Source organism: Chaetodon trifascialis, chromosome 12 (assembly GCF_039877785.1).
Source record: "Chaetodon trifascialis isolate fChaTrf1 chromosome 12, fChaTrf1.hap1, whole genome shotgun sequence".
Lineage (NCBI taxonomy): Eukaryota > Metazoa > Chordata > Actinopteri > Chaetodontiformes > Chaetodontidae > Chaetodon > Chaetodon trifascialis.
The window spans coordinates 21,620,657-21,636,543 of NC_092067.1; the positions used below are offsets into that span (position 1 = coordinate 21,620,657).

The following is a 15,887-nucleotide window of genomic DNA, read 5'->3' on the forward strand; positions in this document are numbered from 1 at the left end:
TGGTCGTGGAATTAATGAGAAAATAACTTGTTACAGCAGCATGACGGTGTGTGAGGGAGCCATGCATCCCACTAATTGGTGGTTCCCTGCTGTTTCCTTCAGGACCTACATGATGTTCACATGTGTAGGAGTGAATTTCCTCAACAATGATTGGATGAAACGCCATGAAATAAACAAACAAAAAGGATCACGGTGATCCTTTTTGTTTGTTTATTCTTACTAAGTACCTTCAAAGCTACAGTATAGCTAACTGAAGCTGTAGTTCAGGTTTAGGGCTAACCAGCTAATGTTAATACGCTAACACACTGAACTAAGAATAAGTTATCTGTCTATAATGCTCAGAATTGTTAGTAGGATCAGTTCATTGTTTTTTCTTCTTTTCATGTCTGTTGTGACATAAACAGAAATATCGCCCTCTGTATGAGCTCAGCCTTTGATTTGTGCTTTATTAACATACCAAACATCTCCTTTTTGTGTGTTAATCTCGCTGTGAAATTCGATTAAAACCGGTGATGTTGTTGTTGATTTTCACAGACACACACACACTTGCACAGATATAATTTGTTTTTAGCATATTCACATCTGCAGTTATCACCATTGTTCTTCCCTGCTAGTGCTGGCTTCAGTGTGTCAGATAAAACGTACTAATTACAGTGTATTTTTCTAAGAAGAGCACCATATTGAATGCTGCACACGAGATTGCTCTGTGTGGATGAGCTGACCATGAGTCAGAATAGATGATAGTGATCAGCTGCAGTACACTTTTAGCCGTGCTGGAGGATAAATGTGTGCCAAATGCAGCACATTTCATGCAAACAGAAAAATCTATGTGGAGTCAGGGTGCCCAAAAGTACGGAGAAAGGAAGCAGGTGAGAGGAAATTTGTCTTTGACTAAGATAGATTTTGGATGTTCATTCAACCCAGCCACTAACAATATGATAGCTCCATTATCTCGCAGGGAATTAAAGGGAAACTTGGCTCACAGTATTGTAAAAATGAAAGTAGAGCAGTACTTAAGCACATAGCATGAATGCGTCACTTAATGGACGATTACAAAAGGTCAAACCAATCAAGTTCTTATGCATTTTAGCCACACGTCTTCAAGCTGTTTATAAGGGATGCTGCAGAAGTAAGAGCAAAAAAGCTGAATAGCAGACGCCAAAAGAAGTGAGGATTCAACTTTAAACTGACGTCATGCTGTTATGTTGTGTATTCCTAGTTAAAAAAAATGTAATTGCTAAAAAGAATTGGAACTGAAAATTGCATCCAGGATTGCAGCACGTTTAATCGGATTTTACCTCGAATGAACCTCGTAAAAGCTTTTTTTTTTCACATGAGCAGTCGAACCAGAATTGCAGAGAGGGACGTGCAGGGGAGGAGATCACTGAATGACCTCTCTTTGCTGGACGAAGCACTTTGCTTTTCAGCACTTTATATGGAAATGACCATGAATATGGATCCTGCTGAGCATTCTGTTTTGCATCGTTGAAATTTATGCAGGCGTTTAGCACAAGTGGCGTGTTTGAAATAGTGTTTTGATTACAGTTAATTACAATTAGAAATGACTTACATTGACTATTCCAATAATAAATTAAAACTCCCATGCGTGTGACAGTTTGCCACTGAGTGTTTCTGTCGCAGCTGAAGGAATGATTTCTCCATCATGCAGAGAATTGCTGCAGTTCTGTTCAGTGATTGGAGGTGTTGAATGTGCAGATCCGCGTTTCTGTAGTTGTCAAAATTGCTTCGCTAACTTTCTTGTTATCCTTTTTCCAAATCTCGACACATGACTCCTTACATTCCCAGAAGAGTTTGAGTAGATGCATCAAACGAGGAGCCTTTAAGGGAGCTTAGCTATTTCAAGTCTTTCTGCAAAAACAAACCACATGCAACTGCTTTTCCAATCAGGGATCTTGACCTCTGCCAGGTCGACTGCACACCCCGAGCCGCTGTTACATACGGTTGAGATGCTCTTCATAAACTGAAAGGATGAAAAGAAGCTCCCTGTGTTATTTTCTCTGGAGGGCTGTCTGAGCTTTAGTAGCCTTTGTTTGACTCTCACTGACATTTATTTGAACATACATGAGAGAGCTTCACTGTATGCAGCTGCTTGTAAATCAGTCAGTGATGATGATGATGTCTTTCATGCTCTTATATTTCAGATGTTGCTTTGAAGGGTCACTGTGCACATCTTCCACTGTGTTACCATTGTATTCTTCATGTTTGATTGCAATGAATTGTAGTCTGCAGCGTTTGGATTGTAATAATGTAAATGTAAACACAACTCAAAGCACTGCAAAGACCTCAGGTAAAAATACACACATCCCCACCAGGAAATAGTCCCCCGAACAAATTCTGTCACTTCTAGATTTAGATGTGTAGACCGAAGTCAGCAAATCTTAAAGCTGTCATCAAACTCTGGGACCCAGAGTTAGTTTGCAGGATTTGCAATGTAGCTTCTGCTGACACAAAGCCCGAACAATAAGCTGAAAGAAGTTACTGTGCTTCAGTGTCACAGTGAAGAAAATTTCCTCGAGGTCAGGTTTGAATTATTTTCCAGTACTTCTGTATACAAACCAAGAAAGTCTCAATGTGTGGAAGAAATGTGAGGTTTTCAGTGAAAAATCATTGTTGATATCAACATCTAGACTGTTGGAAACTCCCTATAGAAAATGCTGCTATGTAGAGCTCAAATGTCTTGAAAAAAAAAACAAAAACAAACTGTGTGTGTGTGTGTGTGTGTGTGTGTGTGTGTGTGTGTGTGTGTGTGTGTGTGTGTGTGTGTGTGTCTCCAGAAAACTGGCCAAGTCCACCCTTGTGTTAGTGCTGGTGTTCGGCATCCACTACATCATCTTTGTTGGTATGCCAACATTTGAGGGGTCGAGCTGGGAGGTCCGCATGTACTGTGAGCTCTTCTTCAACTCCTTTCAGGTGCTTTCTGACTTCTTTTCAATTCTGTAACATATGAGGAACTTTTTTACAGAATGTCTTGAAAATCATCCTGGAACATCGTTCATTGTTTGCCTTTGTACAGGAAGCCGTCACATCAGCATGAGCAGGTGGTTCAGTGTCTTTAACTGCTGAGCATAATAACAAGTCAACATCGCAAAGTCAGCATAGGAAATCTGTCCAACTTCCACCACCATTATCACGCACGCACGCACGCACGCCCGCCCGCCCGCCCGCCCGCCCGCCCGCACGCATGCACGCACGCATGCACGCACGCACGCACGCACAGGGCTGAAACTGACACACAAACAGAGTGAGAGCTTCCCTCTGTGGGCTGGCTCACTGTAACCTCTAACATTTTCATTTCACACTGGGGGACTGACCACAGTTATCCTCTCTGGCTGCCTGCGGGTGACTGTCTGTGTCACAGTCAACTCTGCCCTGCATTATCCAGTGAAGCGGCTTTATAATGAGATTGATTCAGAGTCATAATTCAGCTCTGCCTGAGTTTAAATGTGAAACTTCAAACTCCGTGTAAGCACAGGATTAATGTTTCCTGTAACTAACTTACAGCTCATGTGTATTTTAGTTGTATTATTTTTGCACCTTGGCATACAAACCTACAAACTAATTTTCATCTCGACCTCAAATTAAGTCAGCGTGATGAATTAATCTGTTAATGAGCGCTTCAGTGGATAAATTTAAACGGATGAGACAAATCAAATGACACCACAGAAGCTAAGAAGAGTCACACATGCTCTCTAAATGACTGCTTGTTTCATGGTCTGTCTCACATGCAGATTTTATTTCTTTTACCATATAAAGTCCATGATATTCTTTAAACAAGTGTTTCTTCAGTACATTGAAACTATAATGTAAGCCCCAAGTAGGAGGAACAGGAGGAACAAACAGGAGGAACGACCCAAACTGACTTCATGCTCACTTTGTGAATCCAGAAGTCTTTTAATGAACTGAAATGAGATGACTGCGAAGGGGCAGAAACTCCAGTGTATCACTCATTGTGTACAGAAATCACAAAAGGTTATGATCCTGTTTTATTAGATGCATGTGGGAAGATTTATCAAAGTAATGGATGTCACCAAACATGAGACCCAAGCATGATGATGCACAGCAAATTCCGTCTACAGATGGAGCGCAAGTGATTCCTGCTGAAACCGGACGGCTGCAATCAACCGAAAGACGTCAAACTGATTCCTCACGCAATTAAAACACGTCAGTTTTATTTTTGGTGTACATTTGTACTCGTTAAATAAGTTAAATCAGAACGGAAGTGGCAAATTTAACAGACATGGAATGGTTTTTGGTCTGTGTGCGCCTCTGCCAGCTACAGCCAAAAATCTACTTTGCTGCCTCCATTTGTGGGCAGAGACACAACAAAAACCCAATTTCATGAAAAACGAGTTCGGTTTGAAGCCACGTTATTACCAAACAGACACAAAATAAGGGATGCGCCTGATGAAAATGGCTTTGCACTTGTTGAAAGGAACAGCTTAAACATGGATCTTAACTGTATGTATTGAGGTCCATATAATAATTCCACATTTGTTTTTCATCTATGATTCTTAGTATTCAGTCTGTTCAATAACTATGTTCAACCTAGTTTCTAAAACACATCAAATTTGACGAAAAGCATTTGTTAGAGTAGCTCAAATTTCACCTGGAAATATCATTACAATGCAAAATGATCTATTTATATATCTATTAATTAATCCCATTTTGATGAGCTCCTACTTCTATTTAAACTTGAATACGCAAACCGTTTGCAGCCCTAAATAAAATGGAAGAGGACCCAAGGACCGAGATTATTAATCTGATCATCACGTGAAGCACCGAGAGATGAGAACCACATGTGCGATTATGGAAAAAATAGAGTGCGTGCACCCACTCACATATGTGCAAACAGATGCTCAGACTGAGACATGACTGCTACAAGCCTGTTTCAGAAGAAGTTGGCACACCGTGTGAAATGTGAATGTGATGATCTGCAAAACACCGAAGCAACACATTTAATGGGAAATGGCACAACCTGTCAAATCTAAAGTATTTTCTCATGGCAAGTCCTGTACTCTTACGCTACTCTTCGCCCACTCTTATTTCAAACTTTACTAGAGCTTTCTGAAGCAAAACTGATTGAAAAAAAGTCCAGTTAAATACTTTTCGTCTGGAGGCTGTTCTTTCTTGCAGAGTACACTGTGTTCGTTTAGGCTTCTCACAGAGTCACTGCCTGGCTGTCTCTCAGCAGCAGCAAGGCACTCAAACACACACACACGCACGCACGCACGCACGCACGCACGCACGCACGCACGCACGCACGCACGCACGCACGCACGCACGCACGCACGCACACATCTTCCCATAAGTCTGTCCTTTAACGTCCTATCGTCGTGGGAACACAAGGTGAAACAGCCAGACAGATTTCAGACTTTTTTTTCATCAGATAAGCACCGTTAGAGGCAACGTGCAACATCCTTATCTTCTTCATTTCAGAGCAGATAACGAGCAGTTCCACTACGTTGATACGAATGGAATATCGTGATCACACACCATACGTGACATTTGTTCATACTTGGCTCTTGATCTTGTATATCAATCTCTTCCTTTCAGGGTTTTTTCGTGTCCATCATCTATTGCTACTGCAACGGAGAGGTGAGTGAATCAGCTTTCATCACAGCTGAACTACAGCAAATACAAAACGGAGCAAACGAAGGACTTAAAACTGACCTTTAGTTTGGTTTCAGGTTGATCAGAGATTAATCGTAGCCGCTGTGAAGGCATAGAATAACTTTATTGGCACACAGAAGAAGTAAAAACCCTGGTAGCTCATCAGCACCGTGTCCCACGCTCCAGTCCAGTCCAGTCCAGGACCTTTGCTGCATGTCATTCCCTCTCCCTCACCTGCCTTTCCTGTCTCTCTTCAGCCGCCACTAGCTGTGTTTCCATCAGAGTGTTTTTATGCGCATTTTGAAATATGGTGTTCGAAAAGCTTGATGGAAACAGCAAAATTTGAAAAAACTTCCTGAACAATGATAATGTGCCTAAATTCCTGCAGACATTCTTCTTCTACTCTGTTTAAAACTGATATACTTTAGCTACGTGTCTCTTTTCAGATTAATCTGCTTCTTGCTCTCTCAAATGAAATCTGATGAAAAGTGCCGCCGCCAAGTTATCAGTCATTTTCTCTCTCTCTGTCTCCCTCGTCTACCGCATTACACTTTTGTACTCAGCACCCTCGGCTGGCAATCAGAACGGCCATTTCTGCCAGTTTCGTCTTTGGAAAGCCCTCTCTGCTATTTATGCATTTTCTCTCTTGCAGTTTGTGTCCTGTGGAGCACTCAGTTGAACCTCAGAGCGACTGCAAATAAAACATCTCAAAATTAGACAGGATTAGTCTTTTCTGTTGAAATTGAGCTCCCTGTAGGGATTCTTTTTCAATAACAGTAAACAAAATGTCTTATGTAATGGGAAAAGGTCTCATCTGATCATTAACACCCTGCTCTGCAGCTCCACGCAGCTTTAAACTGCTCTTAATGCGTTGCTTTAGACATTCGGCCCACACATAGAGGCCATAGTTTCATCTCACCAGAGAAAACAATATACAGCTGCATCCGGCAAAAAGCCGCAAACTGAATGTTTGCTATTTGTTGTAGAATTAAGTGGTGGAGATGGAAAATAAAGATGATGCTGGTGAAGACAATCATGGAGGTATTTCTCAGGAGTTCAGTGGGATGCTTAATATACAAGCTCTGCTTTTGCTAGAGCGTAATCACCTGCTCATATGTTAACATTTTGATGGAATTTTGAAGCTGAATTACATTTCCCACAGATGTATCAGGAGTCTGACAGGAGAGAAATAAACCAGGTTGAAAACACATTTGCAAAGACCTGAAATGAAAATATAACCTGCTTATAGAAAATGATTTCATATATCGAATCAGGACAACCCAAATGAAATATCTCGGAATAGGGCTCCTTCTGCACTCTGTGGTAACTTTGCAATCTTTTTTTATCCTTCTCGTGCCGACAGGTCCAGACAGAGATTAAGAAAACATGGACACGCTGGAACTTGGCCTTTGAGTGGGAGGGCCCGGTGGTCTGCGGCCGCTACCGTTACGGCTCAGTCGTTGTTGGCCTCAACAACAACAACAGCACCAGCAGCCAGTCCCACCTGGCCGGGGGCGGCCCTTCCACACGCTCCACCACGCTCGCTTCGAGCCGCGTTTACCGGAGCGCAGGCCCCCCCGTGATCAGCATGCACGCCACCCTCCCAGGGTACGTGATCAGCAGCTCAGACCCCTCCATACCCGAAGAACGCGAGGACAGCGGCCCCAAGCAGGTGGACGATATCTCGCTGAAGGAAAACCTGCCTGTTCTTAGTCCCAGTGCAACAGCGGAGGATGAGGAGGAGACGCTGTAGCGGTCAGCTAACGCCAAAACAGGGTGGAGACTGATGAGAAAGCTTGAAGGTGGAGCGGCTTCCAGTCTCATGGAAGTCAAGGCATCAAAGGCAAACAAAAAGCTTCACTTGAAAAATGCCTTAAACCTCTTTAGGATTAAGAACTTACTTCACACATATGAAGCTGAGTCACCAAAATCTGAAATGTTCAAATTGCACAAACGGTTGAAAAATGAAGAAACATCAACGTGACTAACGGTTTAAGATGTGCAGAGAGCAGATATTTCATACGTTGACCTCCTCAGCCTCCACAGCTACACTTTTTACTCGCTGTGTGAAAAACATGAATAATAATGATCCCTTCTGGAGACTCTGTGTATGGATGTATTTGCGGGAGGCAGCAGGTGAAGTGCTATACTACTATAAAAGACGTCTAAATATATACTTCAGCGTGAGTTTGTGAGGCTGCTGCACCTCAATCATTTATAACCCTCAGAAGCGTAGAAATGAAACGTGAAACTTCTGCAGGCGTCGGTAGAATCCAGGATGGACTAAAAATGCAGATTAAACATTTATTCTTCTAAGGGAGGGCAATGCTATTTCTTTTCCTTTTTCCTGCTGTCATCCCGATCATGTATAACAAGAGAAGAACAATTGAGGATAATGAAGAGGCAGAGGAGGAACAGAGCGCACAGCAACACATGAGTAATATACAGTACATAGAAATAATAAACTGAGGCAGCTGGGTGGACAGAAAGAAAAGGTTGATGCTTTTTTAAAAGGTATCAGCAGCTGTAGAATAATACTCATCTCCTGGAATGAGGAGACTTGATGAACCTTTGTTCATGCCAACAATACAGCCGAAAATGTGCTTACAGGAGCCTCTAACCCTGCACTTGGCTTAATTATAATTCCAGCAGGGGGTGATATCTGTCATGCAAGAAGAGGACGTGTCCTGATGATGACACCTTTTTATGAACAAATTCAGTGCCATGATGAACGAATGTGCCTGCTTGTACTGTGAGAGCACTTTGTGAAGACTCTTTGTGAGGAGACTGCAGCTGCAAATGGAGAGGAAGGGTATACAGAATATTTTTTTATGTGCGATTTGAAAAGCAAGCCGAAATGAAACGGAGACATCGCTCACTTTTTGGGAGATGTATTGATGTACACGGACAGCTTTGGCTTGTATCGCCTCGGGCTGCTGACAATTGTGGATTCACTTACGATGTGTGCTGCTTGTAAGCAGCGACACAACACCTGTCACAGTCAGCAGGGCGTACGGTTTCTATGCCAAATCAAATGTGGCATGAAGACACCACTGAAATCACAATTTTCTTATTTTTTACAATCAACTGTTGTGCTGACTGTGAAGGGCTACGATCGTTGGCTGTTCAACTGTTCTGTGTCTGTTTCGTGTTTGTCAGTGCAGTTCAGGGGTCAGTCTTTTTGAAGTGGGGTGGTATGAGATGCTTAGATTATTTATAGTATTATTAGTATTTTATATGCTATATTTAGAATATTTTCATTGCTTTACTTTGCTGTCAGGTGATCCTTTCCGATGGGGAAGTGAAGCCGTTACAGCCATCTATTCTCCCCTCAAAGGCACCAGACAAAAACCTTAATTTTACCGCTACCTGCTAGAACACCAAGTCCCACAACAAGGAAAACAAACGAACCAACAGAGGCAGAGATAAATCGGACTGCCTCGTTCTGTGAGGAAAAATCTGTGTTTTTGTCAAAGGAGTCTGGTGGCTTTGAAGAGAGTGACACTACAGCTCCAGCTTGCCGTTGGAGCGAGATGTCTGTCAGAAAGGCAAAGCAGTGGAAATTTTCTAAATGTAGCATACACATGATGAAAATCCGTTTTGCTGCTGTCTGTCCAAAGCAGTATGATGCTTAGCTTCCATGCCAGCATGCCTGTCTGCTTCTCCAAACTGGGGCTGTCCAGGGGGCTACCATAGGTAACACACGGACCACCTACCTCATACATCCCCACTTGAAAAATTCCAAACTCACCCTTTAATGCAGCGCTTGTCACAAATAATAGAATCCTTATTGTACATGTGCTCTCGTGCTGCAACAGAAACTTTGAAAAAATGACTTGAAAGGATTCGTTTGTCTGTCTGTTTATGTGCTAAATGCATTTGGCAGCTTTTCTCTGTGCTATTTGCTTGTGTTTCTTCTTCTTCCTGCTCCCCCCCCCCCGCTGACTTCTTCTAAATGTTTTACGGTTTCAACAGCGACCCGTGGAGCTGCTCTTTGAAATTGTAGCGGGAACATGTTTAATATTTGACTGAAAATGACCCGAGTGTCATACAACTCAAACTGAAAATGTAGTTTTCTTGGCTTTCAACAGTGTCAATGCGACATCAAAGCACTTTCTACAAAGCCCTTAAAATGATGCACTACGTACTCCAACGAAGCACCCCTCAATGTGACAGATGCATAAAGTGGCAGCTCTGTTAAGGGGACATTTTGGGGGATCAGCATGTTTGCTGTCTTGGAAGGAGTGTTGACATTAAATTTGTCTCAATACTGTGACAATATTTTTGTCGGTTACGATCAAACGATCAACTGTCGCACCCAGCGTCCATTTTTTGTTCCAGGCACCCTCCGTCTGTTTGGTCCGGCTCTTATCAGGTAGATATGCTTCAGTCTGAACCCAGCGTTGGTTTTAGTGCCAGGCCTGGAGGTGGGGAAGGTGGTTAGCCTGTGCCAAAAGAAGAGGAATTCACCGTCCGCCAAAGTTCCTCCACGGTTGTCCTCTTTTACATGTTTACAGCTGATCTTAAAGTGTCTGGGGTGCGTTGCTTGTTAGCCTTTTAAAAGGCTTGATTGGCGGTTTGAGCAGCATGCTGCCGGTGTGTCATCAGTTGCATGTTGCCGCCAGAGATCGTCATTTAATTGAATGTTATTGGGTCTGTTTATTTGTTCATGAGAAAAAGATTTTAGAAACAAGAGTAAACTTTTCAGGACAGCTTCTCTCCATGTATAATTAGCATTGCTCAGTCTAAGAGATGCGACGACATTAAAGGCTGGTTTGAGGTTGAGTGTCCCGGTCAGATCAGCATGCTCTGTTTGCTGACTGCTACCAAGAGCTTATGCTGTGTAATGACCACCACTTTGTTGTTCATTTCAAAGACACGCTCCTCCTCTCTTGTAGTTTGTCATGGAATTGCGCTTAATTGCAGTCCACCGTGGAGAAGAAAAGGAGAGAACACACTCTCAAGCAAACACCGTCAGACAAATAAGATCCCTGTTGGGCATTTGCAGAAAAGAATCACAGCTCAGCACAGCGGTGACTCATTAGCCAGTAGATGTTACGACATGTGAGGCTTGTTCACCTCTGTTGTGCTTCATTTGAAAATAAAACACGAGGAGCCTCTGTGATCTTGTTTTTCAGGTAAAATACCAAGCTTTCAGCCGCTAAATGCGGAAATAATTCAGTATACAATTAGACAAGAACACCAAAACACTGTCTCTATAAAGACGACACAATACTACTTGTAATTGTAGTGTGTCATAACAGAGGGACTGCATAATAAGGTTGAAACAGTTATCAAAATAGATGTAGTTTCTCTCTCGGGAACACACACTTTTTTGTGTTTTGGAGGTGATATAAAACTGAAATAACGCTTAATAACTCACACAGTTTTAAAGACATTTCACTCATAGATTAAACATTTTTTGGTTTGTTCGTACTTCGATCGTGATTTTCAACATGAAGGGCATGTAAGAACGCAGGCTTAACAAAAAAAACAAAAAAACTCAAAGTCAAATTAACCGGAAGTTGGTGGAAATTCTGGATTTTCTGTTCATTAATTCAAGCTGGCTCGGTTTGACGTCTCGTGACATCTGTGAGGCTCATGTGGATATTGTGTGTTGTGCCCTGATTTAATAAAATATTCTACACCATGTGCCACTTTAGAGACTTAAAGCACTGAGAATTAACCATCTAACATTGGAAAGTGTCATGATATGGATGGAACCCACAGTCCTGTCACAGCTCCAGCAGTAAAGCAGATGATAAATTGAGCAGGTCATATATTCACAACCAGTAATTAGGCTGCTGCGTTCCACTCCGCTTCGCTTCATAAGGTATGACAGCTAATTACTGCTGCTATTCTGCACTGTCAAGGTAATGATGTGAAACAGCCTCCATGATAATCAACGTTGAAACCGGGCAGATAGACCCAGTGCATGACCACGAATCATGAGGTCATACTGGACAGTAAGTTGAGATGTGGTGATTTTGCTGCTAAGACATAACAGAACATTTGCAGCGAAAAAAGTCTAAACCCAAGACCGGAGAGTGGAAGGAGGCGGCTCGGTGAGGGGGTGCTTTAATTTCTAAAACGCCGCCTCCTGCAGTTTTGATGAAAATTCATGAGTGAAGTGAAAATGAACGAAGGATCCGGTAAGTAGCAGTTATATAAGCGAATTACGGAGAAGAGAGAGTGAAGTAAAGTTCTGGGTAGACGGTGTTATTGTATGCTCAGCTTCACCATTAAGCAAAATAGAGTGATTGCTTGGGGGGGTTACACAACCCAGTCCTGTTAACAGGACTGAGTGAGGAGTGAGGGGTGATGAGGAGTGAGTGAATACATTAGGTTGAAGATCTTAGCTTGTACAATACAAGATGGTACTTCATTGATCCCTAATGAAATTTCCTTTGCATTCAGCATCTTCCTGAAGAACATTTTAGCAAGTTGAATAGAGCTGGTTGCTGTGTTACCATGCTTGAGCATTTATACAATATGACACACTGGACTGAAATAAATAATCAAGCTGATACGAAAAACACTGAATGTTGGGTTAACAGAGCCGAGTAAAAAGGGAGGAAAGCTAACTTTTCACACTGTGCAAGCATAAAACAAGCAACAGAATGACAAGCAGGTAGAGCAGCTGAGTCCAATACCTCAGTATGAAAAGCACAGATACTGTATTAACCAAAATTAAAGCACTGCTGCGTTTTTATTGGGATGGGACTGTAAAGGTGGGGATGTAGAATGATTTCCAGGTCCGATGAGACATTTTTAAAAGCGCCCTGAGACCTAATGTCACACACACTGAAAAGGAAAGAAAAAAAAAGCTTTTCAGTCACTTGCATTTTTTAAAATGACTTCTTGAAAGTTAAAAAAAAAAAGGAAAAAAAGGAGAAGAAAATAGAATTGAACTTTTATGATTTCTTTGTCTCACATCGCTAATTGTGGCTCTTGAGACAAGTTTTACGCGTGCCTCCGGGCAAGATCAGGACATTGGCTAGAGTCGGTCGGGGTAACAAACGGGGAACAACACAGTGTGCAGATCAGTTCTTGGACTTAGTAATTTGATAACATCAGGGGAGCTGCAGAAAACACTTTGCCCACTGGAATAGAGGGAGGGCAAATCTGTTGCTTTAAAAAATCAGGGCTGTTTTGAAGGACAATTAATTACAGCTTAAATAAACTGAAAAGCAAGCTGACAAACAGGATGGTGAGAATTCAGCGGTGAACCAGTTTCTGACATTGGTGCATTATTTAACGAGAGCCGGCAGTCATGAAACGTGACTGACAGCATTTTAGAGATAAACCTTTTTGTTAGAGAGTAAGCTCCTTTCTGTTTAGACAACAGCCGCTATCTCGCTCTCGCCAAAGCCACCAGACTCCATTCACGGAAACGGTAATGCTGTGCAGCTGGCTGCAGGAGCTGAACGACTGAGCACAGCTGTCAAGAGATCTGCAGCCACAATGAGCAGATCTCTGCAAGCACCGATCCACTCTCGTCAATGGACAGTCAATAGTATCTGCCAAAAAGTTGCTAGATTTGTCTCCACTGTAGGCTCTTTTTCAAAGTAAGTTGCTAAAGGGTCTTAAAAGTTGCAAAATGTGGCACAATGAGGTGGTTTAAGTCACCACGAACAGCCAAAAACAATTACCATAGCATATCATCCTGAATGCATGAAAATACATTTTCACAGGCCCATGAGATGCATCGGTATGAACGGCTGATGGAAAGCAAAGATTTCCTGCTGCTTCACATTGAACCACCAGCCAATCAGCACGGGGCATTTTTTGTACAGCAGCTACAGGAAATGCAAGTGATTTTGAGCAGAGTATCTCTTCATCGTCCAGTTCAGTGTGTTTGTGGGTGGGAGGGTGTTGCGTGGGCCAAGGAAGAACCTATGAAATTTTGGAGTGGGTCCAAATCATGGAGCACGTGCACAAAATCATTTTAAACTTTGATTAACATTGAGAAACAGTGGAATTAATGCATCTTAATAAAGTTCAATAGAGACAAAACAGGCAGTTGTCAAAACAGGACGACTCCAAATCAAAATCCACATTCAGGGGTGCCAGTGATCCTCTGAAGGAGGTGAAACATGTAGTTGCTCAAACTCCATACAGAAAGCAGCCATTATTTGCTGGAGCTCTGTGTTCTCTGAGTGACCTTCTACTTCATCATGTTTCTCTCCGTGGGCTCCAAAGCTGCAACGATGTGAGTGAAGTTTGAGTGCAGTAAGCATTGTGACGCATGCAATGCACAGACTGCAGTGATGCACGAACCCACAACGGAAGACGCCGAAATGTCTCCATGTGTCTGCTGTCCTTTCTTTGACATCAGTGTTTCACTTGAGTCAATAGAGCTATGAGTCAGTGAGTGCAGTCATTCTGTAGTTTAGTTCACTTCAAGTAAACTCAGTTTCTTTCCATGTTTTCTTCCTCAGTCTTTCCCTATTGATCAACTCAAAAACTGCATGAGGTCGTTCTAATGAAATTTCATCAGACTTTTGCAATAAAGGTCAAACACCAGCTTTATGTTTTTTGTGAAACTGCACTCAGATGCTTCACTGAAAGCTTGATGTGTTAAACTTCGTATGCATATAGAATAAAACTACTTTTGTTCCTCATCCAAGATCACATCTTCAGTGTTAACATTCTACTCATATACCCTCCAAAATGAACAATTTGCTGCATACAGCAGGACAGTTGATGCCATGGCACTGAAAACAGGAGCACTAGGATGATATTTTTGTTTCTCATTGCTGCACTAAAATTACAACATGTGAAGACAAACCCATAAAACAGTATGCCCTTAATAGCTCCATACTGTGCAGTCTACATGTCCTAGTATCCTGGGCAAGTCACTGATCCCCAAATTGCTCCCGACGCTGGATGGATGGGTGAATGCAGACTTGTGTTGCAAAAGGGGCTTTGAGTGCTCGCAGACTAGAAAATCGCTTCATAAATACAGTCCAGTGACCTTTTCTCTGCATGAAAGACAGGAAGAAGAACAATTCTCCTTGATTAATCATCCAATAAAGTCGTTTGGTCTTTTCATTCATCCTCTTCATTGGTGTCTGTGCACTAAATACAATGGAAACCCACAGAAATTGCTGAGGGCATAACAGGCAGGAAGCAGGAAGCAGGAAGAGAAGACTTGATTGCCCTTTTTTAATTGTGCTTTTTTGACATGCAGACATTTCAAACCTGTTGGCAATTTGTAGGATTTCCGTGCTGTCTGTGGATTGAACCCTCACTCTCAGGACTAACATTACCAAACACAAGACAAAGAAAGAAAAAGGCAACCCAGGTGATGTGTGTTTTTGTATGTGTGGCAGAGGCAGCTTCATCATTCAGTTCCCATAATGCTTCACATCAGCCCAAAAAATTGAATTAAAATTTTGGACTCTTCTGCAGCATTAGGACACTGCAGGACAAAGGGAATGAGGCAATGTGATGGTCATACAGACGCTGTTTTCATGCTGAAGGATGGGTGGAGAAGTGGAGTGGCATTTGACACTGTTAGGCTTTTGCAGCAAAAACTTGTTTGGGCCCAAGGATGCAGACAAGGACACAGGACTTATGAGATACAATAATTTATTAACAAAAGGGAAAAACAGAAAGCGCACTTGTACGAGTGGATAACAACAAACTAAAGGCGCACTCAAAAGGAGTGGAACTAACAAAAGGAGCTGCGACAAAGCAGGTTGGAAGGCAAGGCATGCGTGGAAGCGGCAGGTAGGCACTGAAACAAAGGAGCACACTATAAGTGGCAATACTAGACAATGGAGCATTAGCTGAACTCTGGAGGAGAGGAGCAAAGAGACGTAGTACTCAAGCTAGAACGAGCAGACACCGTCATGGAAAGAAGAGGAATAATCCAGCACAGGTAGGAGAGGGCTCTCTTAAATACTGTACCAATCAGGAACAATGCCTCTCAGGTGAGCCCCTTAAGAGGCGGGGCTGACTGGGTGTAGGGAAACGCCCAGCTGGACAGACAGGGGAGCACAGACAACAAACACTAGGAAAAAGGGCAAGGAGACACACAAGGAGAGAACAGGTAAGAAGGATCCTAACAGATACAAACATGTGAACTGAGAGGAGGACTCCTGTTGCTGTCTGTCTGCGTCTTTAGTAGCTTCACTAATGGCTAAGTTGATCCTGCAGTGGCTCTGTGTGTTACTTGCTGTGTAGCTGAAGTCATGTTAAATATGGTCCACCACTGGACTTCAGTCATTGTTATATACAGAGTCTGGTGA

General features: G+C 42.5%; 2 protein-coding genes across 2 annotated transcripts in view; one reads left to right on the plus strand and one right to left on the minus strand.

The window, feature by feature from the left end:
• Positions 1–7,384, plus strand: part of pth2ra (parathyroid hormone 2 receptor a) — a 40,692-nt gene extending 33,308 nt beyond the window's left edge. The window contains exons 11-13 of the mRNA XM_070976149.1: positions 2,796–2,931; positions 5,575–5,616; positions 6,995–7,384. Of these exons, the coding sequence (XP_070832250.1) occupies positions 2,796–2,931; positions 5,575–5,616; positions 6,995–7,384 (568 nt within the window). The remainder of the gene's footprint in view (positions 1–2,795; positions 2,932–5,574; positions 5,617–6,994) is intronic.
• A 7,663-nt stretch (positions 7,385–15,047) lies between these two features.
• The window catches only part of LOC139340666 (polycystin-1-like protein 2), a 56,860-nt gene continuing 56,020 nt past the window's right edge, over positions 15,048–15,887 (minus strand). The window contains exons 34-35 of the mRNA XM_070976577.1: positions 15,282–15,430; positions 15,048–15,055 (exon numbers count right to left, since the gene is read on the minus strand). Of these exons, the coding sequence (XP_070832678.1) occupies positions 15,048–15,055; positions 15,282–15,430 (157 nt within the window). The remainder of the gene's footprint in view (positions 15,056–15,281; positions 15,431–15,887) is intronic.